The following is a 25367-nucleotide window of genomic DNA, read 5'->3' on the forward strand; positions in this document are numbered from 1 at the left end:
AGATTTAAGTTTTTTTCACATTTATACAGATTTTTACCTTTGTGGGCACTGAGAGCTTGAGGAAGAATGAACATCAGTGGTGGGTTTAGGTTTATTTAACTTAAAAATTCTGAATAGAAAGTAGTTGGCAGACCATAGATTTATATTTCCAGGATTTATTTATTTATTTGGTTATTTATCTTTTAATTGCAGATGAATAGAGTGAGGGCCAGGATTCTCGAGGGAGGGGACATGTTAGACAGATGAAAACCAGAGTGAAGTTTAAATATGTCCTCATGCAGAGTGCAGTTCTGCTCAAGGCCTTTGGCTCATGCCATACCTGATGTCTCTCCTGCATTTGCTGTCCCTCTTTTCTTTATACTGCCTAACAAATCATTTAATCCATGGAATGATTTCAATTATCCTGTGAGTTGTAAATACTAAGCCTTCTTAGAGCGCTGAAAGGTAGTTCCGTTTTCCGTTATGCCTGAATGCAAATTTTCATGCAAAACCTACCAAAAAAAAGGACTGAAAAGCCCTCAGCTCTTCGGTCTGCTTGCTTGTAGCTTTCTCTTTCTCTCTCCGTCTCTCTAGTCAGCCTCTTCAGGTGAGGAGGTTTGTGACTTTATCACTGTTGGGTGGTTAGAACTGCACTATAGGAACCCAAGAGTAGAGCGGCAAAGTGGATGCCACTCTCAACCAAGTTCAAGCTGAGCTCTCCACGAACCATTTTCCCTCGTAACAGTATGTGTTTCCTGCCAGCCGAGAGTCACTGGAGGGCCACTTACAGGGACAGGCTCAGCACCTGCAGAGCTTTAGTGTGTTTTGTTCCTTTTGGGTAATAGCTCTGTTTTTCACATCTGTGCCGAGAATCCTTTGACCTCGAGTCAGTGGGCCATCAAACACTCAGACAACACTGTATAGCGATTGCAACAGTGTAATTGGTTATGCAATGGCTCTATAGCTCTGCACAGTGTTAAAATTCATTATGTTTTTCTTGCACATTCTTGGATGTGCATGTGTATTTTATTGACATGTCCAGACACAGCCTTGGTATTGCATTTGCAAGAGCTTATTTCAGTCCAAGAGATGGCATAAATGGGTTAGGGACTGCCCTGACTTGTTATACAGCCTGTGTGACCTTATTTCACTTAGACTGAGCAAATCAGCAGTTCACGAAACAAACCGAATCTGACTGGGTGGCAGCTTGTTTCAAGACATGCACATGCAGCGAAACAGACAAAACATGACAAGATGAAATTAACCATGAAGTGCTTGTTAGTAGACTGATGGTCTCTTTTAGCTCTTTTTGATTTGCTTAATTTTTAAATAGATAGAATTGAACAGTTTTACATGTATTGCTGTTATTATAAAGCAGATAAAATATGGGATTCAGAACAGCAGCAAGTGTGACTGTCTTGTATGCTTTTCCCACACTGACTAGTCCTGGTACAGAACAGTCCAGCTCCTTAATTTGATCTGAGTGTATTCATCTGTCACTCCCTCCTGCCCTCACTCCTTTTGCTCCTTGTCTCCGTTGCTCAGCAGAGGCCCTGAGCCCTGTGGAGTGCGCATCCATTTTGAACCCTGGAGGCTATCAAGCATGCTGTTGGTAAATGAGCTGTGGCTGTCAGTCTCCCCACTTCCACTTATCCTTGTCTCAGTGTCTGCCTTCTATCCCATGTTTCCTTAACCTTTCTTCCTTTTTTCTTCTTCTCATCAGCACATCCCTCCATTTGCTTGTACCAGTCAAGCTGGGGAAACGCGTTGCTTCAAAGGGCAACAGAAGGCTTTGTTACTTTGTTATACAACCACCCACCATGTTCTGACGCTGCCAGCCCCTCTGTAGATATTCAAAAAAAGACTGTTTTATTCAAAGCACTTTGTAGCAGAGTTTTCTTCCCGGTCTTGCCTTGAGTCAAATGTATCACATTCCACACGCATGTGAAAAGTCTTCCCATGAAAACATGGCGTATATATTACATATACAAAGCGCCGGCAGCATTTGACAACAAAATGAGCACCAGCTGAATTTTGAATTTCCTACAAAGTTTCATATTTGAAAAAAAAACAACAAAAAACACCATTAGCACTCACTTCTTGGTATGCGTTTAATTTTAAAAGGAAGGCAACGTGTTGTAAACAGTAGCTCCACAGCAGAGACAGACAAACAGGCACAGAAAACAGGGCCCGGGGCCAGTGCAGGTTAAGCATGTTCATTAATTTCTGTAGTTTCTTTCCCGCTGGCCCTGCTTGGTTCCTGGACGTGCCGTGGATTTTAATAGGCTTTGGATCTGTGCTCGCTGTTGTGATACTCGCAGAAAAGCAGTGAGGTTGGGGAGCGAGGCAAAGAATAGAGGGAAAGACAGAGTGAGAGACAGAGAGTGATAAATTAAGACATGACAGAAAAGAATAGATAAAGAACATATGTCATAGAAAATAAATGAGAGACATTAAACAGGAGAACTAATAGCTGGACTGCTCAACTGAAATAAAGTGCTTTAATTAACTAACTGTGCCGCATCTGCAGTTATAAATCCAGCTCATTATTAATAAACTGTCACTGGCATCAGATTTTATTTACATCTGAACAATGACTGAGCCTCTGCCCACTGAAGCTTTTAGATGTACACACGTTTCGTCTTCGCGAGCAGCTCGTCGCCCGTACAGGCAGTTTATTTTTAATGAGTCGTCTCTGTACTGTAGGTTAACACTTTGCCGCTTATCCACCTTAGATCTCTGCTAACTGTGCGGAGCCAGAGGGGCACCAAAAAGTACCCCGCGAGAATCAGCAAGCTACTTCCTGAAGCCCCACTGTTCCACCAGGCCCCCATGTGGAGCGCCAGCACTCTAAAGAGACTTCAAAGGCAGGCATTTCCAGACCCAATGTAGGCGTTAACCTTTGACTCAGAGGCTCTCTCTGTGCAAGCAAAGACCGCCTAATTGATGCTATGTGCACTGCAGAAAAGGAATAACTTGTCCTGGTGGACTGCAGTAAAACAGAGTACTTTAATTTCTGCTGTGGCAATATTTTTAAATTTAAATATTTAGCCTGCTAACAATTTGCAGTGCTATTGCTATCTTACTCAGCTTTGCCTGAGTGAAATATGCCTTTAAACAAAATAATCCGTGGTCCCCATATAGCAACAAGTATATTTAAATGCAAAATACTCATGGTGGGACTTAAGGTGGGTATGTGTTTTGCAAGGAGCACTGGCCAGGTGCAATTTTCCACCAAGCTTTGAGTATCTGAGATTGTCAGATATCAGTGTTGTGGCTGGAGATCGAGTCAAGCCCCCGTTGCCTTTTGTCTCCCCAGATAATGCTGAGTGGACACACAGTTCACTCTGGTTAATTTTCCACCTCATGTCCTGGCTCTCTCTCAGAGAGATTGAGGGTGTGATAATCCAGACTGATAGAATAGAATTCAACTTTATTGTCATTGCACATGTCACAGGTACAAGGGAACGAAATGCAGGGATAAGGGATGTGGTGACTGAGGGAAGGCACCAAGGGCCTTCTGTGCTATTGCGTCTTGTGTCTGCTCATTGCTAAATGCATTACAGGCTGATTAAGGGGCTAAAGCTTTGCAAATAAGCATGAAACAGAGCTTGTTGAAGGAGCGATGGTTACACGGATGCACACAGGTTGATAGATGCATGCTGTATGTGGGTGTGTGTCCATACTGCAATCAGATGCCTTTGCTATGGTTGGCTTGCTAGCTGGACGGAGAGCTCATCAACAGGATTTTTTCAGAATCACCCGGTTTCAGTTTTAGTTTAAAAAAATTTAAAAGAAATGTACATTTTCTGCACCCCTGCCTTAAATCCGGTCCTGCTTTGCCTCTGGATTAAAGCAGTTTGATGTGAAATGTTGAAATATGATGAAACAAGGAGCTCTGACATGGGTTGAGACGCTGCTGGATTAATAATGAATCAGGTTCAGGTTTTGTTTGGATTAACACTGACAGTGATAGAATAACAGCTGTGGTGATATTCAGGGCTGATTCGTCAGGGTACTACTATTGTGTTTCTTTGCCTGCTGAATGCCATTCATGCAGCTTAGACATGCTTAGCTGTTGCATAACACAGGGGTCTGCAACCTTTAAGACCCAAAGAGCCATTTGGACCCGGTTTCCACGCAAAAGAAAACACTGGGAGCCGCAAATACTTTTTGACATCTAAAATGAAGATAACACTGTATATATTGTTTTTTACCTTTGTGCTTTGTGTGAACAACTAAGCTGTGCTGCTTATGAAATCCATGAAGTGCTACAGGGAAAATTACATTTTATTTATGTAATTAACACATTTTGAACTCTTAAAGAAATATAACAAAAGGAAAGACACCCAGATGAACTAAAATGATCCATGTAGCAAACAAAAACTGTTGTGAGTCGCCACCCTTATATCGCCTTTGGGCTTTTGGAGCCTTGACCTGTTTTTTTAAAAAATAATTGGAAAAAAAGCTCTATGCTGCTGAAAAATGAAAAAATAGATATTTGCAAAATTCTGCCTAAATATGTATTTTACCTGGTTAATATGTGTGGCGGGGCGTGGTCTGCAGCGCCGCTGCAGGGGAGGTGGACGCACCTGAGCGGCACCCGCAATCACGCCTCGCTGCCTTTACGTCTGCGCTATCTGTGCTGTTGTGTTGATGTGTGTCGGGATGTGAGCTGAAAAGCTACAGCCGGCTGTGTGCGTACAGAAACCGTGTGTGAAAAGTGGTCAATATAGAGATGCTGAAAAGCGTGTTCATGCAAACATCGTCGGGTCTGCTGTGGTATGTTTACAATGGGACTTCTGCTCCTGAACCTCTGCGCACAGCGTCTGCAAATCGGGGCTGTACGAAGTCACTTTCATCTTTACGCAGGACTGTAAGCTGTCATCTGTGAGGCGTGAGCGGTGTTTGTCTTTAACATAGTTCATGGTGGAGAATAGCTGCTGACATAATGTGGATCCAAAGATCCATAATCTGCCTACCTGGGGTTGAAAGTCTCGATAAATGCATGGCGTTTCGGCGAGCATACTGGCTTCCGCGAGTGTGACGCCTATTTTGAGCGATGAAAAAATAAAAGAATATAATTTTATTTTTATATTTCAATATCACAATAATCTTCCAATTTAGAACTACAAGTTAAAAAGAACTAACATAAATAAAATACACTTCAGCTAAATACTTCTAATTTATTTTCCCAAACCACGCGGAGCTGCACTATAAGGACTAAAGAGCCGCATGCGGCTCCGGAGCCGCAGGTTGCCGACCCCTGGCATAACACAATGCAGCAGCAGAACGTTGTGTACGTGTGAAGTTTTTCATCTTATCTCCTTTTTTTCCCCTTTGACAGCAGATCTTTTAGTAATATGATGCATATGATGACATTTTCTGTTGTAAAAAATGAATAAATAAAAACTCTTTTTGGATTTCTGGATAATCCTGTGTCAGATTTTATGAGGAAACACTCCAAAAGCAATTTAGAGTGTTTGTGTATGTTTGTAAAGAGCTAGTAGTCATTTAGTCAGGTCATTAGTCAATATGGGAACATTTCACTTTTGTTTTAATTAGACACTTTTGTGGAGCAGAGTGTCATCAGGGCAGCATCTGTCTACACTGAATGACTCCCAGGTGACATCCCATATTGAGGTTAATGTGTGTCCTTAAGCACATGTGAGTGTTTAGAGCTGGCAGGTTGTAAAATGGAAAGTGTCTCTGAAATGTGTGCCATCACCTTGAATCAAAGTAGCTTCCACGGGCATAAAATGTGTCCTAAACAGCCTTTAAAGCCTTTAAATTTGAAATTGGTTGACATTTATGATGATTTAGCTGTGCTTCTTCTTGGTTACAGGATACAGACCTTCTGGATATAGCATACATAAAAGATGCCAGAAACGGAAAGTGCGCGAAAACGCCAAAGGTAAGCCTCTAATTCACACATTCACAGTGTCTTATACTGTCTGTGAAGGAAATTCCAGCAATACAATGACCAATGTGCTTTCTTGGCTGATGATATGCTTTGGAAGAGTTTATTTTTGCACTGAATTGAAAGCCATGTGTGGGTGTGAACCTGACTCTGATTCACACTCTGTCTCCATCCATCTAACAGAAACTCTATTATGGATTGGGCTGAACTTTGTTCTGGTTCTTCTAATGATTGATATTTAACAATAGAGCAATCGTGCGTGTGCAGATATGGCAGTACTTTAGTGCCAGAGGTGTAATTACTGTAATTATCTTGTTTAAACTTCCGATCTCACATTCAGGTGACTGTTAATTTATGTGTGTATATATATGTGTGTGTGTGTAACTGATCGAATGCGTTCACAGTCTGAACACATTTAGTTTTTGACAGTGATTTGAAGATGAAGGTAAGGACGTGAAGATCAGATGACACTGACCAGACTGACGAACGTGATTTGAATTCAGTAACATTGCATAGATGGTTTCCTAATTTGGTATCCAAATGGACTATTTCGCAACTAATGAGAAAGCCGTTGAATATAAGCAAAGAATTTGTAAATTCATTTTTTAAAAGTCTGGCACACAACTATCACAGAATCACTTCATTTCCCACCTAACAAGTGATGATTAAAACAATGATGCGCCTTCTCTGCTGCTTTACAATACATCCCTGCGTTATAGCTCAGATTCAAATAGCTTTTGAATCCAGTCAGTCTTGTGATGAGACGCTTCATCAGCTTGATTCTGTCTAGCGGGAGAAGTGAGATGTGGGGTCATGCTTTGCTGCTCTGTCTGGGGAGTGAGTGATGATAGAACGAGTACAATAACACGGAGAGTATTCATGCATTTCTAAAAAGCTTACAGAGTGATGCTACCCAGCAAGGAGACATGACCACATGACAGGTAAGACGGTCGAAGCATTGGAAATCCATTACTGGGAGATGGAGTGGTGATGCACCCTGGGCAATGTAATGGGAGCACCAGTGAGACACAGTGTCTGAGGAGTCGATGAGATGGGGAGACGATGGAAGGAGAGAAAGAGGGAGATGGGATAGTCATAAGAGGAAGGCAGGAGGGTTTTTAAAAAAATGCAAAGTCTGCAGAATGTGTAAAAAAAGAAAGAAAGAGATGAACAGAAGAGGGGTAGAGACGTGATGTGAGGTCAGCGGAAGATGTCAGTGGGAAACACAGATAACACCAGACAGCAGTTGCTTTATGTGGACAGCGCTTGTCACGGCTTGCTTCTTGAGCATTTCTCCTTCAACTCCTTCACATCTCGCTCTCACACTTCTTTCACCGTCTGTCAAAACAATGAAGGTTTCGTGAGGCTCACTGAACTGCTAACTTCATCTCGAAAGAAACGCTCATAAGCTGCATTTTTGTAATGTAAATATATGCAGACATGTGGAGACATTTACCACGAAGCTAAATGTGATACATGAAGCACCCTCATTTATGCTGTGAGGTAACTGAGTGCTGTAGATACACGGAGAAAATCATTATGACCACTGATAGTGATGTGTCAGTGCTCTCTGTCTAAGTTTGTGCACGAGGAGGCAAAATAAGGAAGAAGTACAAGTGAAAGGAATTTCATATTACCGTCAACTTTTCAATTTTAACCTTGCAGGTCATAACGCTCATAAAACTCCCACAACGCTCACTGTGTTGTTTTGATATTTTTATGCTCTGTGCTCTCTTCAGCTTGCACTGCTTATTCTGGTCTCACTCAAGAGCTCCCTTAGAAGCATTCATTCATTAATCCAAACTGCAGCAAACAAACACACTCGCCAGGGCGAGATGAGATGCTGATGATGACACGTCAAGTAAAAAGCTTCAGAAGTGCTTTCATTGTGCTGCTCGAGAGTTCTGCGTCTCAGATGAACATTGTCGGTCTCAAATGCAATCATTGTCAACAGACTGGCTTGAAATGGGCTACAGATGGAAAGGCTGTTTTTTTGCAAGCCTCTTTTGAGCCCTTGTATCTACTCCAGCTCGAGTTACCTCGTATTGTCTTTGAGCGGCGCTGGAATTTCTGTCTGATTGTCATTAAGATTTGGAGCACGTTGCTGTGTTCATTGGCTCGTCGCAGTGTGTGTGTGTGTGCGGGTGTCTGTGTGGGCAGCTTGTCTGACCTCTGATGAATGTATGCCACCCTGCCCATGGGCTTCAGCTACTCATGATGATTCATACATGTTTTTTTTTTGTAAAAAGCAAATAAATAAATAAATTCAGACTGAGAAAAGTGCACTATCGTTTGTACAATGTGCACATTTACAACTACTGACACAAATCCTGCACAAGAAGTTAGTAGAATAACAAAGCCAGACAAGCACAGTGTCCTTTGTCATACCATTCTCAGACTGCTGATGCTAATTAGCATGTGTCCACCCCATCATCATTTAGGCTGATTAGATTGGGTGCTTGTCAGTGTGACAAGAGGCAACCTCTTTTTGATGGGTGGCTCCAGAAATAAATTACATACCCTTGGGTCAAGTGAGCAATGCGCAGCACTAATGACCACCCATTTCATATGCACACAAATAGCAGGCATATTTGCCTTATGCAATGGGAATAAAGGATGTGTGTGTGAACCAAAGCATTTACTGTGCCACTGAATTATTCAGCTATGATGTTGTGTTCAATCTGTGAAAATGGCCGAATATTTGACTTAAAACCTAAAGTTTTTTGGATTATTTAACGCAGTACTGTTTTGTCAAGGTGCAAGCTCCAGTCAAGAAGCGGACTCTCACGCATGACCAGGTTGAGGCTGAACTGTGCACTACTCACAATTTTATTTCCACAAAAGCTAAAACCAAAAGCACAGGAAAACGGCGCTGAGAAACTCTCCAGAGGGAACAACAATGATGGGCGAGTTTCAGGGCGCAATCAGAGCCTCAGGAGGTGATCCATTGAGAGAGAGAGAAAGAGGGAGGAGATGAGAGTTAGATCCAGCGGAAAACTGGTGGGTGAAATTGCACTTCCCAAAAGTGGGAAAAAACAATGTTCAGGATCGCTTGTAAACAGATGGCTATTGGGTCCAGGACGGGCATGCTGGTTTGCTTCAGGCAGGTAACAGGAGGAAGGGCAGGCAGGTGATGGAGCCGAGGCAGCTCCAAGGGAAGCTGTCCAAGAATGAACCAGCTTGACGAAACAGGTGAGTAGGTTATGATGGCAGCAGCTTTTCGGTCCTACTGGGAAACGTACTGGAAGAGGAGGAAAAAACAACATTGGCACACAAGAATACTCTACACAAAAAAGCTCACGAAGAGGCCTGATTACCACTCAGCTAAGCAGATGAAGATTGGAAGCCTGGGCTGCTTTTTAAGGCCAAGGAAGAACCGATAATATCTCCTCCCCAGTCTGCCCGACCCAACCTGGACCTGTGAGAGGAAGAAAACAGAAAGGCCCAAAACAGAAGTAAACCAGTGTCTATCAGGACAGTTTCAGTTAGGAAAACTTTAGTCTAATGAAGTTTCTGGCTTGACTCTGAATGTAAAGAGTTAATGTGAATTTCTGTGTATGTAGAAGGCAACAGAATTTCAGGAAACAGCAAAAGATTTGTGATTTTGGGGGGTTGGAATTTTTCACAGTTAATTACTATATTATCACAAACCAGCTTGAGTCCTTTTAATTTTAAACTGATAGCAGACAGATAGCAGGCTAACTGTCTCATTGACATTCTATGGCCATCTTGACGCACCAAAGTCGCTTTAAGGTTGGCAAATGACGGTCCCCATCTTCAAAGTAATCATTTAAAAGGCAACAGGACTGAAAGTTCATTGCACAGGGTCGTAGTAATTATGGTCATGCCAAGTGCTGTTTTCCCCAGTATCATAATAAAATACCACAGCCTTCTAATTTTGTATGTGAACAGTTATGTGATGGGAAATATTCCCCACGTTTCCCCAAATGTTTTCATATGAGGCACAAAATCTGACACAACAAAAGAAAGGAGAGAACTTTATTTACTTGTGGAGTATTTGCTTTATTTCATGCATTTGCGGCAGCAGAGGTCAGAGGAAACTCTAAACTTTAGAAAAAACAAACCATAAGGTGGACTCTGGATAGAAGTCAGCTCGGGCTCTTTCACATATTTGTTTATATTGTTTTGCACGTGTTAAGCCCTCGGTCATTATTACAGGTGCTTCTGCTCCAGACCATCTATTCATATTGTTTCTTTATTAAATCAGCAGTTTAGCTTGCTCCTGCACAGTGTGTTCCTTCTCCTGAGCACAGAGCAACCCAGCTAATCACATCCAAGCTTTTGCGTAGACTTTACCATACAGCTAACTTCAATGTTCCATGTTCGCATAACTTCTGCTTTCCATTCTGTCTCTTTGCATGCTGTAAGGGGCACATTGTGAGCCTTTCATTGTCCCCCTTGGTTTCTGGAAGTGTTCTTCTGTCTGGATTGAAGACGAAAATGTAATCAGCATCTCACTATGCTTCTTACAGCAGGTGTCTGTCAGGCAAAATTACATGCTTTCTCTCCCTCCCTTTGACAACCAAACAAATATCCGTCTGTGAAATGCCCTGCCTGTAGAGTTCAGCCTGCAATATACATCCCGAAAATGGAAAACCTTAATTATTTAGTGTTCTCCGGACTACATTTGCAGATCTTTCCATTTTTTATGACAAATTAAGACATCCACTGTCACACTGCAGGAGGCCAGAATTTGCAGACTGGATCTGGTCTGATAATTTAATATCCCTGTCTTAACCCAGCCTTAGTCTGACACGAGCTGCTTATTACTTTGCAGTGCGTTTCAAACTAGACACAGGGATCGCTTCCTTACCTATTTGTGATGCATGCATCGTACTGATACTGATACATTGCCTGACTGTGTATATAGCACATATTTAGATAGACTCACACATGGTCATCGGCACAGACAGAGGAGTTGTTGTCAGAATTTATTTATTTTTTTGTTGTGGTATTTGTGAATTTCACACACATACAGGCATGTCTGCTTGGGCAGGCTTTTGCCAAAGGAGCAATAACAATCAACAGAGAGGGAACAAATGGTCTGGAGCCTTGTCAGAGAAGATCGTTTACAAAGGTGGACCATCTGGACTGATGCTGTTATCTGCAGACAGCCACATGGAAAACTCTCTTAACTCAAAACAAAGCTGGGGAACAACTATTATCTTAGAGCAACAGGACGCAGTTAAAATACCAAATGATTGATGAGAGTAATTCGTGAAAGAGCGTTTGTGCTGTGTACCGACTCCAGCACTTTTGATGTATCATTTTCCTTCTTCTTATATGTATAGAAAATAAAACTGCAGTAGGATCAAGGCTAAAATGTTAATTTCCTTCAGAGGACGAATTCTTCCTTCCTCCTGACTTTTACTTTGAGGTGAGAGGAAGTGGCCACCACTTCTGTTACAGTCTAGGCTTACAGCAGAGACGACTGCTGCTAAATAGAGAGCAGCTTGTGTGTCCCCAGCAGTGTAACAGGATCTGGGAGAGGCCAGCAGGCCATTATCGCCGATCCAACAAAGTCGGCTAAAGCTCTGCCTCCCACGGCAGTAAGTGCTAAACAGCTCCTGCGAGCACGCAGCAAGTTGCTACAGGGTTTAGATTTGTCTTCTGAAGCATACCTTATTCAAAGCATATTCAAAGCAGCTGGGTTCTGATTATAACTTATAGACCAGTAGCAGAACCAAGGCCCTGGCAGTTATTTTTCACAGCTGTGAAGCTGTGCCTCAACAAGTTCTTGCTCTTTCTTTATTTTCATTTTTAGCTCGCCCCCCCAAAAAAGCTCCAGACTCGGAGCCAATTGCTGAAAACCAAAAAGCCTAGTTAAATTTGTAATAAATGATAAACCAAACAAATATTAGCTGGTTGTTTGAGAGCAACAGTACCCAAAAGGAATGTTTTTTGAATCTCCTGCATAGCAAAAAGTCTCGCAGAGGCAGTGTTTATTTCCATCATCAGTGCTGTGCTTTCTGCTGTATACTGATGAAGGACAGGGTCACGGTATGAGCTCCAGCTGCAACAATCACAAACATTCAGATTACTTGATATGAAGAGCGGTCAAAGCCTTTTTCTGACCCCCGGACATCGGTACACTGTAAATCACTGGAAAACGCAGGTATTGTATGCCATAGTGCATTATAATGACAATATAGGGCTCTATAATTCTGACAAAATGAGTGACAGACACTCAAGATACATTGCTTACACGAAGGTTTTATCATATCTAACCTAATAATAGCTCTGACGTGTACCCAGATGCCTCTGCTGGTGGTGGCATATTGTACATTGTGATGCATTTATAGAAAGTCCAGTAGAGCCATGTTTCAGCTAACCACCGAGCCAGTGATTGATTTGTGTGTGTGTCTGTGTGTGGAAAGATAATACCTGTGCTATGCAGAGGTGTTATTTACTGCATGTCTCGGTGATGTAATGATGTGCTCATGAACCTCTGTCGTAGGCTATGCAAACCCTTGCCATCAATTCGTCCACACCCCAGGGAGATAAAACTGTAATTCAAACCCAGGCCTCATCTGCAGTACACAGTCACCTGCAGTCAGACAGAAATAACAGTTGAGCCTTGCTTACAGGCTGACGTGCAAGGGTGAGTGTTAACCTTTAAGATTTACTTAGATGGATTCTGGTAGCACATTTTTCACTCGCTGAAAGGCCCTAGATTAGTTCACATGGCCGTGTGTTGAAATAGCAGATTTGAGTCCATTATTGTTTCTGAAGTATATCAGTAATTACATCCTTACGAATCACAATTGCTCAAATAAGCGCTGATGTTTTTAGAGATTTGAAGCACAATGTAAAAGGAGACTGCTAATGATGACTCTCTATATGTGTTTTTTTTCCACATTATTTTTTGTACATCTGATAAACAAAGTGAGAAACCGGTAGAATTACATTAAACTATATATCTCTTTGTGCTTCCAGTGTTCTAGAAGATGAAGCTTACAAAAAGGCTCAGTGAACAATTGAACTTTAGACCCTAAGAACAAGTGTTCTTGTGATTAATGAAGTCGCCTAATTTACAGTTTTTGATTTTCGATGTTACACTTACAGTTCATTCAACATATATGAAATTATTGACTCAGCCACGATTCATTATTACACGATTCTTATGAATCGAAGACTCTGTCTCCTCTTTAGTTTTAGCTAAGAACACTGAGCTTGGTGGTGATCTGAATCAGCTGTGTATTTTGCTGACATGCCCCATTCCTCTTTCCACGAGTGACTCCAATCATTCACTTGTGCTGCAAGTCGTTCGTGCTGAACAAGCACATTTTAAACTGGCACTGCATTTTTTTTTTCCCATTTATAAAGCTTAAAACACTGATATCAAGAGTTCTGGAATATCTGTTGTAAAATGTGTTAGGGTATAGTAGAGCAATACAGAAATTAATAAAATGAATAATTGAGTGTTTTTTAGCCTGTGTGGTAAATGTGAATGAACTGAATAAAGTATGGCTCGTCCATACTTCCCAGCGGACTCTGCTCAGGGACATTTTAGTTCACAGAGGCATGAAACTGTCTGTCAGTTGACAGGTCTGGAGGGAGAACTCCCACACACTCCTATTTTAGACCTGTTTCACACACACACACATGCACACACACGCGCGCAGTCATACTCACAACACTTTATGTTCTTTGGGTGCTGAAATAAACATCACACTAACCAAGCATGCATCACCCCCCTGCTAGTTTTGACTCTCTCCGTCTCTGCTTTGTCAGCCTGACAGCCTCAAACATTTTTTCTTTAATTCAGTGTCTGCATTGCTCCTGACTATCTTTATCATCAGGAGGATTGACTACAGGGCAAATGGCAGTTTGCAGTTAAAGGTGATCAAAGTGGACTGGAATATTGACTCATTGATTTTTATAAAAGTAACCGCAGGACCATTTTTTTTCCCATCCGCCAACGACGAGGCGATTGATCAGCGTCACGCATCGAAGCAATCTTCCAGCCAGGCAGCAGCAGGGATTAAAAACAGGGGCAGTGAGGAGGGGAGAAAAGAAGCAAAGAAAAGGTTAGCGTGATGGACCCTGATGGGTTTGGGTTTGATTCTACAGTCAATTACATAGGTAATTCCTGCACACTGATTAATTCCCCTGGTGTGAAGCAGAACGTCTCATTACCGCTCGCAGAGAAATCGAAGGTGATGCCTACCCTCTCTTTGGCCTCAGATGCTATCATGTGACTGTGCTTCTGGATTAGGATGAATGAGGGGAAAAAAATGACCAGCTGAATGAATGAGTGAAATTGAGACTTCAATGAAGAACAGAGGAGCCTGTGTCACTGTGGAGGGAGAATTACCCCAGTGGGACCAGAGATTACTATCCTGGTGAAAAGACTAGAAGAAGCACAATGGTGCACCTGTGCAGGTATAATTTCTACCTTTAGCATAGTCGCAGCAGGAATGGCCTAAAGATTTTAAGAAGGGAAAAAGAATCATCTTTGTGTGTATTCATCTTTTTTTATTTGTAGTGAACAGAGCAAGTAATGTGAGATATCTGCTTTATGCATCGGCCAAATCACGTGAGAATAAGCTTTCACACCAGGCTTCACAAAACAGGCGCAACAACCATTAATAATTAATGAAATTCACAGTGTAGTAATTGTTTATCAGTTGTCCACATAATTAAATTTACACTTGTACATTCTCCCAGCACGGTGCTTTGCTTTAAAGGAGCGCAAACAATCAGTAATTGTTTTTTAAAACAGTAATTGTTTTAAAATTACAAGTGATTCAAACTTAAAGCAGTGAATTTAAACTGTTATAACATGAATTAATGATTCGCTTGGAAGAAAACTGCCAGATTTTTTAGTATATATACACAAAGTTTGCAGGGATAGGTGTTCAAAGCAAAAGTGACAAGTTTTATCACAGCTGAAGAGCCAGCAGCTGGCCAAAACTCAGAAAATCCTGCAAGTATAAAAAAAACCTATCAATGCGGATATAAATTAATTGCTGGACTCTTGGCGTGCCGTGACCCTTTTCTTCAGTCACTGCTGCTTTGGTGTCAATCTGTTCCATTGGAGCTTGGCTCATGTCTCCAAGTCACTTGATGCCTGCAGTGAATTCAGATGTGACATTTTGTTAACCCAGCAAAAGGTCGTCCCAGTGGAACTGGAGCTGATCAAATAGGAACCAGTCGAGACAGGGGCTCTCAGTCTAGCGAAGGAGGGTTGCTGCCAGCTGAAAGTCAGCAGTTTTGTTGCTGAAGAAAAATCGGTGTTAACACAGACACACATTCATCTTTCATCTTAGCACCCAGAGGCAGGGAAAAGGTCAGTGCACCCTTACAGTATAGATAGATAGATGTGCCTCACATCCTGATCCTGTTCCTCACATGTTTACTAATACTAAGCAATAATTAATGAATTAAAAAAATCCAGACTAATGGCTCATTAAAGCAAACAAAATCTACATGAAATGCAGCAAATAAGGTAAAAATCAAATAAACGACACCCACAGGGAGACCACTGTAACAGTGACCGATGATGTGTAGGCCAAAACCGTCTATCCACTGAGACCACATTGATGCCATTCTCAGAAGTATCAACCGTGTCAATAAATGCTAAGATTGGTCAAAAAGGCATTACATGTAGTGACTTCAGCAGATACAAACGCGTCGCTCGCACTGTACCATTTCATGTTATCGTCATAAGCTGCGTGTTTATAGTTTTCATAAACTGACTTTCCTGTAGTTTGTTCACAAGTATGCTGACCTATACAGAGATGTAAAATATGGTCTGTATAGAGAAAAATTTGCAAAAATTTCGCATAGGAGGATGTTTGCTTCTGCATCATTCCTCATTGCCTATAAATATCTTCATCATCCATCATTCGATCCGTAATATTTGACCATACTACAGATAATACGATTATTATCCGACTATTTAAATGCAGGGGAACTTTGTCCTTTGTTCTACAAATGTTGGTGGATCTCTTCTAGGGATTGTATCTGATATCATTTCCACACCACAGAAGAAGAATGTGAAGGAGTTTCTGGAGAGCAGCGTTTACTATGACTGAAGATCACAAGGTCATCTTCATACATAATATGGTCTGATAAACATTTACCAATCATGCAGCCAGTTTTAAAGGTTCCTCGATGTTTTCAACAAATCATCAACATGAAGATTAAAAAGAACAGAAATCCTCTTTGCTTAAACGCTGTCTCCACATCTTTATTTCAACCTCTTCTTTTGCAAGTGAGCAAGCCAGAACTCTCACAACTCTCAACTCTGTATTTTAGCACCTGTCATTGGCTCAACTTAACAGATAACTTGCTGTGATTTACATGATCAAGCGCTTTGGAGGCACTGATAAAACACAAGAACAAATGAATTTGCCCTTTTTTCTTTGAATAATACATACAGTAATTGTGCCATTTTTAGCTTTAAAGCCAAACTGGTTATGACTAGATTTTTTATTAATCCCTTTTAGGGAAATTACTCTCTGCATTTAACCCATTCACTCAGTGAAGCAGTGGGCAGCCACCAATCCAGCACCCGGGGAGCAGTATGTAGGGACAGCACCTTGCTCAGGGGTACCTCAGGGTAGCCGTTCGGTGGATTTGAACCCCCGACCATCCAATGAGGTGAACGCCATACCTACTGAAATATCTCCTCCCCTTGATTGATGGACGTATTTAACATATCCAACAGAACTCTTTCTAAAGCTTTTTACATTATAGTGGCTAAGGCTACAGGTGACCTATAATCATCAGGATCGTGTCGGCTTTATGCTTAATGGTCCGCACTAACAGAACATTGAGTCTGGCAACAAGCCATGGTTAGTGCATCCAGTAAAACCAGAGGCAACCTAGACTAATAATAGTGTGTTGGAAGAAAAATATGATCTAACACACAGGTCTTATGTCTTGCAGCTCAGGTAAAGCTTGATACTCCTTAAGTGATATAACAACCATTGAGTCATTACTCTCAACATTATCGACTGTATGCAGATCACTCAGAAAACAACTGAGTAAGCTGCTACACTCAAAAAGGATTCTTATAACATTGTTCAGGTAAAAGATGAATGCAGCTTAGCTTGATGTGGTGATATTGGTGTTGTTACTGCTTTAATTGGAGTGGCTGGATCTTAAAACCACTTATCCAATACTTATAGCAAATTTGCAGTGTTGGGGAGTAACGGAGTACATGTACCGCCGTTACGTATTTAAAATACAAAATATGAGTAACTGTATTCCGTTACAGTTACCGTTTAAAAAGGTGGTATTCAGAATACAGTTACTTTGTTGAAATAAATGGATTACACGGCGGTCTTTTCCTGTTTGATATGTTTGGCTATGCCCTCTCTATTTTTGGTAATTCCACACCAGTGGAAACCCAAACAAAACACGCATTAAGAGGCTCAAATGCCCATGTCTCAATCTCGGGTCTCATAATGACGTGAAGAAATATTTTTTAAAATGATTTAATATGAAGGTAATGGGCAGAGTGTTACAGGCATCGGCCTAAAGAATGTAGCCTCATGGGCAGTGTAGTCTGTGCTGCAGGGAGAATGCACTGTCATACCTGTTATGTGTCTGTGAGCGTGAGGGAAGGAGAAAAAGGTGAGTGGAAAAGTACGAGCTGTCACCGAGCAGAAACGGGAGCTGGAAGCATGTAAATATAATAATAACCACTGCAGCCTGACGAGCCCAGTTGTAAGTACGCTATTAAGACTTGACTGTACACTGTGTTCGTGTTTTCATCCGAAACAATAAGTTTCATTGGAACAGCCTTTCAACGCCTCTCTCTGTCTCTCGCTAGCAAAGTTGACTCAGACAACAAAGTAAAGCTAGTTTTTGGCTACGAGCCCGACATGGAACCCGACGTATTAGCCAGAGGTCCCTTTACGGTTTTACGCCTTTACGGTTCGGAGCCGCGGACCTGTTTTATATTCGCGCGGAATAGTTTTCTATACGAGATCGCTGCAAAAAGTGCAGCCTTACCTAATGTCCACCCTACTGTTACTCATTTATATTAAGATTTAAAAATCTAGCTGGTATTGGTATGGCGAATAACCTTCAGTAATAGTAATAAATCACACTGCAATAGTACATTCATGTAGTTGTAAAAAAGCATGATAATATATTAAGTAATCCAAAGTATTTGAAATACGTTACTCTCATTGAGTAACGTAACGGAATATGTTACAAAATACATTTTGGGGCATGTATTCTGTAATCTGTAGTGGAATACATTAGTAACCTTCCCAACACTGCAAATTTGCCAGCTTTCCCCGATAGCTTGGTAACGCGTAGATTTTAAGGCATCGTGTCAAAATGCCACTCTGGTTTCACCCGGCACCTTGCTAGTTACTGTGGCATTAATTTGACTGAAGATCAGCAGTTTAGAATTCCATTGCTCTCCTTTGCAATATTAACATGGCTCTTTCGTTAGATCTTACATCTTCTCTACTTTCGAGATTAGGCTTCAAACTTTCCTTTTTGCTAAAGCATATAGTTAGGGCTGGACCAGGTGACCCTGAATCCTCCCAATAGACGTAGGCTGCCGGGAGATTCCCATGATGCATTGAGTTTTTCCTTTCCAGTCACCTTTCTCACTCATGTGTTAATAGACCTCTCTGCATTGAATCATATCTGTTATTAATCTCTGTCTCTCTTCCACAGCATGTCTTTTATCCTGTCTTCCTTCTCTCACCCCAACCGGTCGCAGCAGATGGCCCCGCCCCTCCCTGAGCCTGGTTCTGCTGGAGGTTTCTTCCTGTTAAAAGGGAGTTTTTCCTTCCCACTGTCGCCAAAGTGCTTGCTCATAGGGGGTCATATGATTGTTGGGTTTTTCTCTGTATCTATGAAGCGCCTTGAGGCGACTTTTGTTGTGATTTGGCGCTATATAAATAAAATTGAATTGAATCTTTAAATATCTGTTCTTATGGATTAGTCGAGTTTCAACATAAACTCTGATTTCTTTAGAAATACCTCAGTATGTGCAAAAGCCAGTGCTTTAGACTATTGCAGCCATGAATCTCAACAGTAACTCATTTAGTCTGCCTCGGGCAGGTGACCTCCTATTACTCTACAATCAGTGGCTCTTGGCATTCCTATTGACTGGTCTCAATTTGGCTCCTCTTCCATGCTGGTCAATCAGTGTGTCGCTTTCGGTATATTGAACAAGTTGGTCTTTTCCAGTTATCAGGTCAAGATCCCAATCAGTGATTAGTGTGCCAATATTTACCTCCACTGGGGTGACTTACACTAACCTTGCACCTGCTTTGCTTAAGTTATATTCAGCCGCTTCAAAAATGACAGTCTCAAAGGAATAGCTTGTTTGTTTTTGGTACACTGTTTTAATTTAGTGATATATTTATATATATACTACAGTATATTCACAATTAGTCAGTGTAATTGTCTCACTTTGCTTTATACTTGGCAAAACAACATAAGCCAAACAATGGAATTAACTTTCAGTGGTGATGTACCATACATACTGCCCACCGTGCAGGTGAGCATGAAATTTGAAGTGTTATGAACAGTTCTGTGGGTGTGTTGCCATGGAAACCATAAGGAGGAAGGGCAAGCCTAACAGGTAGCAAGAAGAGGGAAGGTTTTCAGACACATGGTTTCCATTTGACAGGGGAACATAGAGACGATCACATTCGTCTCTAATTAACTCTGTTCTCGTGTACAGACCTTCGCACCTCTTTTCTTTTGTCAGCGAGAACTGAAAACCTCATCTATCAGTCAGACTTGTGAGTCTGATTGGCTGCTTAATTGGAGCAACTTTTACTGAGGTCTACTTGTTGTTCGAGACTTGTGATTTTAATATTCAGAGACAATGATTTAAAAAAAAAAATCAGTTTCATCAAGTATCATTTTCCTAAGAAAACAGTTTTTGGCAGCATGTGTTCTTAATTAAACCCAGCAAAGGGACACTTAAAGCTCACTTTCTGTGATCCTTCAAATGTTTATGAATCTGCAGAAAGCTATTACATCAGCTGGGAGTTTTGAAGTGCCACTGGCACAACTTCAGAACCATTTTCATGCTAATTATCGCCTTGCTGAAAACGTCCAAACTAATCTACTTTGCAAAAGTTGATGATTTTGGAAGAAAGCGTCTCAAATGAGTCTTAACTTTAACTGAGAACTATACTGAAACTGCCTTACTTTGTTAATGATCGTGAGTGCCATGAAGCGGCGCTAATGAAACACTGCTCGTTGATCATTTCAAATCGCAGATATCTCATTTTGTAGCCAGACCATGCGAGTGGATGGTTAAACATTCAGACATGCCCTTGGGCAGAAATCAGTTTCTCACCTCTCCTCCCTAATTTGTCCAGATGTAACTGGAATGATCAATATCAGCTCAGTGTTTTCCCACTGTACTGTCATCATCCATGTATTCATAACAGATGCTTTGTGTGGCGTACAGATCGTGACGAAGCGGGTGAGACGAGAGAGCGGCTCTTGGGAAATTTATTAATTGACATTTTGGTCACACTAGCTTTCTCCTGACAACATAAATCACATAGGTGAGGACAGAGGTAGACTCGGCACACACTGGGTGCACTTGAATGATCGTTTCTATACCTGTGCGTATAAATGTCAAGACTTAAAGAGACAGGTGACCTTTCTCACTCCCTTCAACGATTCCTGTGAAGCACATAAGCACAGCAAAGGCCTAATTGGTTTTCAATAGTACATTTAGGAGGGCTGGTAAAGAAAATGTCTGATTCTCAATGCTGTTGCTCCAGAGACACAGCTCTCTCTTGAACTATCCACTGCCTAAAAGAGCACAGCAAATGGAGGTATAAGACACATTCACTTATCCCTCTCTTACACACGTACATTTCTTTGTTTTTTCACGTTCGGCGATGCGTGATGAAGCTAAGTTTGGAAGAACTGGCATACTTGGTCTTTTTTCTTTCCTTTGGGAAGCTGGGCTTTTGTTATTTCTTTTTTCAGCCATTTGTTTGGTTGGACATGCTCCCCCACTTCCATTCTGCACACCACATGGTTTGGACGCCGACAGACTGCAGGTTCTGTTTCATAAGTGTAACACTTACGAGAGATGATAGCAACACTTTCTTGAGAAAACGTGAGTGCTTAACAAGTATTTTAGCTTAATAATCCTAAAAGCAACTGAAAATTGCCAGTAGCATAAAACCGCTTCATTTAACACTCTTTTGTCATGTCAGCCTTAATCACCTTTTCAACTTTTGTTAACATCCAAAGCTAAGGCAGAACATATCACTAGCATCAGGAAAACCACATCAAATCCAGGAATGTCACTACCATATTATTCACAATAATGCACTCAAAATATGTAAATATTTCTGAAAGGCTCCTGTCCTCATATTCCTATTGTTGCATAGGAATCACTATTATGCAGCATAAATAGGCTATAATGACTTCCATCTACTCTACTGGTACAGCTTTGCTCTGTCAGTGCATGCCACTGCGGTCCTGTGTACACAGCATGTTTAAGAATCTATATGCAGTCATCGTAACTGATGACATGACGACAGGTCTCATATGCTCTTATTCAGGGTGGAAGATGATAAATGTCTGATTGAATTTGGCTGAAATGTCCTCGCTTGGAATGGTAGGCTGACAGTGTTGGAAACAGGAAAGGCAGCAGCGATATGTTTGGCCTGCCTGTTGTGAAAGCATCTGTTATAGAGCAGCAAACAGTTTATATGTGCCAAAAAGTTGATTCTGTTCATCTGAACGTAGCGTTTTCAGTAGGAGAAACATTTCGTCTCTCAAACAAGTGACTTCTTCAGTCTCTGGATGAGTGACGAAACGTGTCTTCCACTGAAAACGCTACTTCCAGACGAACAGAATGAGCTTTTTGGGATTTGCTTACCTGGGCATGCATCAAGACTGTTTATATGGGCCTTTTTTGTTCAGATTCTATATTTTCTGAAGTGTTAAAGACTGTATTTAAGGCACGTTTTATATTCTGTTTGTGTACCCTTAAAGCCCGATGTGGCTTTCAGTTACGTTTCTGGATTGTGTAAAAGGATTGGCAGACACCAGTTTTCATCCAGTTACCACCCTTCTTGCTCATTTCCATCTTTTCCTGCACCAAAAGCTGTTACCTTTAAAACAAAACAAAAAAAGAAACAATTCAGAGGTTTCTCTGATAATCAGCTGTGTCTAGACTCTTGTCCTTGGCTGTCATTAAAGGCTGAGATTGGCTTATTATGCCTGGGGGCCATAGGTGTCTGTGTTGTCTGGTAGAGAACAACCGTGGACTGATAATCATCTTTTATCCAAGATCGGTCACAGAATCCAAACCAATCAGATATGGAGGCTAGTTCCGCACAGAGTTTTGATCTCTCGTATTATGTGTATCATTAGCACCGTGGGGTCTGGAAATGGGCTGTCCCCGCAGCCACTGTTGACTGAAAATGAGACCATGGGCTTAAATGGGAAAATGAATGTTGTCAAATATCCAAGGGCTTGTTTAAACATTCAGTAAGTCTTTGTTGGCAGATCAGTGGAGCACACAGATGCCAGACCAAATGGGGCATAGGGGTGTAGGTGGTTGGTTGGTTTGGTGGCTGGCATGGCCTAGTCAGGCAGATGGTCTGGGGAAGTCGGGACAGCAGGATGTCTGTGTCACAGCGGAGCTAATGATGGCAAAAGGCTAAACGATGACTACAGACAGCGGATAAATCATAATTATCACTGCACAGTGCTCACTAAGGGTCCTTAAATGTTTACTGAGGGATTTGTAGGCACAATTGGGGTTGTTTATGTACCAAATTCTGCCATCTACTGTAGTTGTGGGAACTGCAGTGACTGCATGGCTAAACAGCTGTCCGTTTCTTTTTTTTCTTTATTTTTGCAAAGGCTTGAATGATCCCGCATGCACCGCCGTCTGAAGCAGATACCTCCTGAGCTGTTAGCTTTAATAAGAAGTGAAATAGCCCCACTGTGCTTTCACAGGAAAACAGTGAGCTTTGATGTGTGGATTCAATCAAGATCTGCTGTGAATTTGCCCTTAGAGATGCACAGTACCTTAAAAATCAGGAGGTGACAGTAATTTTGTGATGCCACATTTGGATTTATTTAAAGTTTGACCACTTGCTTACGTTCAAGACAGAATAAAGTAAGAGAAAAATCACTATTCTTCCTCAGTTCCGTAATTCAAAAGACTAGTTTATTGCAGGACACTTGTAATACACTAGCTTTTTGTTTTTTAAACAAACCCTTTCCAAGAATTTTAGGCCGTGTAGCGTATCATTACACAACACCTGTGTGTCATTCATATTAGCCAAACAAATCGAGTCATAGTCAGGTGCTGCCAGGTACATGCGAAGCATACTGCTTTATGAGCAGAAAGACAAAAAAAGAAACAGCTTCTCCTCTTCAACTAATTCTGATGCTCCACAGCCCTCCTTCTATGTCCTGCAGGAATTTCCCCCAATAAACCCAATTGGTTCTGGTCAGGATTATTAAAGATGTCATTGAGTCTGGATTCTGCTTGAGTCCTTTGCATGGCAAGGGCACGGCACATGAGAGCGGCTTATCAAGATGGAAGGAAAGGACGGGCAAGTGAAGGAGTCCAAGAAAGGAAAGAGCCAAAGGGAGAGGACATATGCTGCTTCCTTACAGCATCTGCAGTGGCAGAGCAACTACAGCCTGAAGGCTCCACCATGCCAACAGGGACTCCTGTGAATTATTTACTCCCGGGCCCCATTGTAGATGCTTGCCCCTGTAGGGCTTCTCTCTGGGTTCCTGGCTTATGGAAGGTCCCTAGCAGTGTGCCAGATGAAGTACTGATGGTTGGAATTGTCTATTTTTTTCCCATCCACCCTCTCTGTAGGTAATTTTGGCAGACATTTTTAAGGAACATAAATACGGAGTCAGGGTTATGTCATAAATTCTATGCGAGATAAAACATAATCTCAACTAAGTAATCTAATTTCACAGGCGCAGGGATTCATTGCCACTTGTGCACTTAAATTTCCTCACACATAAAATCAACAACCCACGCGTGTAGAAGTCAACAGCCAAGCAGGCAAATCGCCATCGCATGAGAGTGCACTGTGGCAGCAAAATAACTGGTGCTTCTGTACCGCATTTGCTTATATATGGGACCATGAAGTTTGTCAAGTTAAGTAACAACAGCTATCTATCTCATTTAGTTAAATCACAGGTTTACCTTAATATAATAAGAATTAGTGCTGTCAGCGTTAATCTCGTTAAAATGACGTTAACGCCATAACTGCATTAACACGACAAATCTCCGTTAACGAGTTAGAGCGGATCGCCCCGTGCGTGTGGCTGCACGGCGTCAACGCGTTAGCGCAGTTAGCTCATTAATGTCATTTTAATGAGATTAACGCTGACAGCACTAATAATAATACTTTATTATGATTTTTTTTTTAAACCTTCATTGCGAGGTGGACACATGATGCCAAATTTCCAAAATGTGAACAAATAGGTGTAAACCATGTTTGTGTAACTGCCAGATGTCACTCAGTGAAACACAGTACAAGTCTGGCTGTAAGGGCTCCACTATAGTAGTTTTTCCAGATAATAGTCCCTCAAAAAGAAAACAATGCAACAGACTGTCTTTCGTTTACAGCGCAACATGACAATTTCAAACCACTCATTTGCCTGATCTGAAATGGTAAGACTGCCATACCCTGAGCTAGTGTCTAAACAAACACTAACTCACTGTAATGCAGTAAACTTAACCTGTCAGTCGCAGAGGTTGTGGCATCACTGCTTTGAAAGTGACAAATCACATTAGGGCCCTTGTACTTTTTGGGCTCTGCCCTCCAGACTGCTTGAAGTCAGATTGAATTGAAGGAGCAGAATTCAGCTTCGAGCGCAGAGTTGCCTGCCAGAGCGGGAATCTGCTGCAGCGCTCGCCAAGCAGACCCTCTTGTGTGCGGCCGCTTTGCCCGCTTGGCTTCTGAGTTGTTGTTCAGTTTATACCTGCGTCTGTGAAGCTGTATTATTTGCTCGTGCACTTCACATACAAAGTTCTTTTTGTTGTTCATTTATTGGAAATTATTTGGCCTGGTTGCTGAATTTTCCCTGACTGAACCGTCACATTTGATGGTCATCAAAGTTGCACTGCTTGTGATTCATGCCCATTTATTTTTTCCAGTCAAATATTTTCACAGGAGACACTATGTTATGCACCGTCACTAATAATACACATAACCGGATTGTTACTGCTTCACCTCTCAGCGGAGAAGTCACATTTCAGGGTCACTTAGAGAATGGAGCAGATTCAGTTTCTCGCTCAAGGAAGCATCGAAAATGTAAATGCCCGTTTCACCCGTCTCTTGGCTGCCTCTGCTTCGTGCCTATTTTTTCACCAATTATGTTTATTAGTCTTTGTGTGGGTGTATATACATCTGCGCCTTTTTGGATGCCAGTGCACACGCATGTGTCCTTCCACGTGTGGTTGGCTGTTAGCAGTCCGTCAGCGCTCCTCTGCGTT

General features: G+C 41.7%; 1 protein-coding gene across 3 annotated transcripts in view; it reads left to right on the forward strand.

Moving 5' to 3' along the window:
* Window positions 1–25367, forward strand: part of plcb1l (phospholipase C beta 1-like) — a 125043-nt gene that overhangs the window by 32349 nt on the left and 67327 nt on the right. For all 3 annotated transcript variants that reach the window (XR_014802814.1, XM_084954320.1, XM_084954319.1), the window contains exon 3: window positions 5825–5893. Coding sequence is in view for 2 of the 3 variants with exons in the window: in XM_084954320.1 (XP_084810446.1) it covers window positions 5825–5893 (69 nt within the window). In the remaining variant the exon portion in view is untranslated. The remainder of the gene's footprint in view (window positions 1–5824; window positions 5894–25367) is intronic.

The sequence above is a fragment of the Perissodus microlepis genome, chromosome 15 (assembly GCF_051167445.1).
Source record: "Perissodus microlepis isolate ML-2025 ecotype Zambia chromosome 15, ASM5116744v1, whole genome shotgun sequence".
NCBI classification, from domain to species: domain Eukaryota; kingdom Metazoa; phylum Chordata; class Actinopteri; order Cichliformes; family Cichlidae; genus Perissodus; species Perissodus microlepis.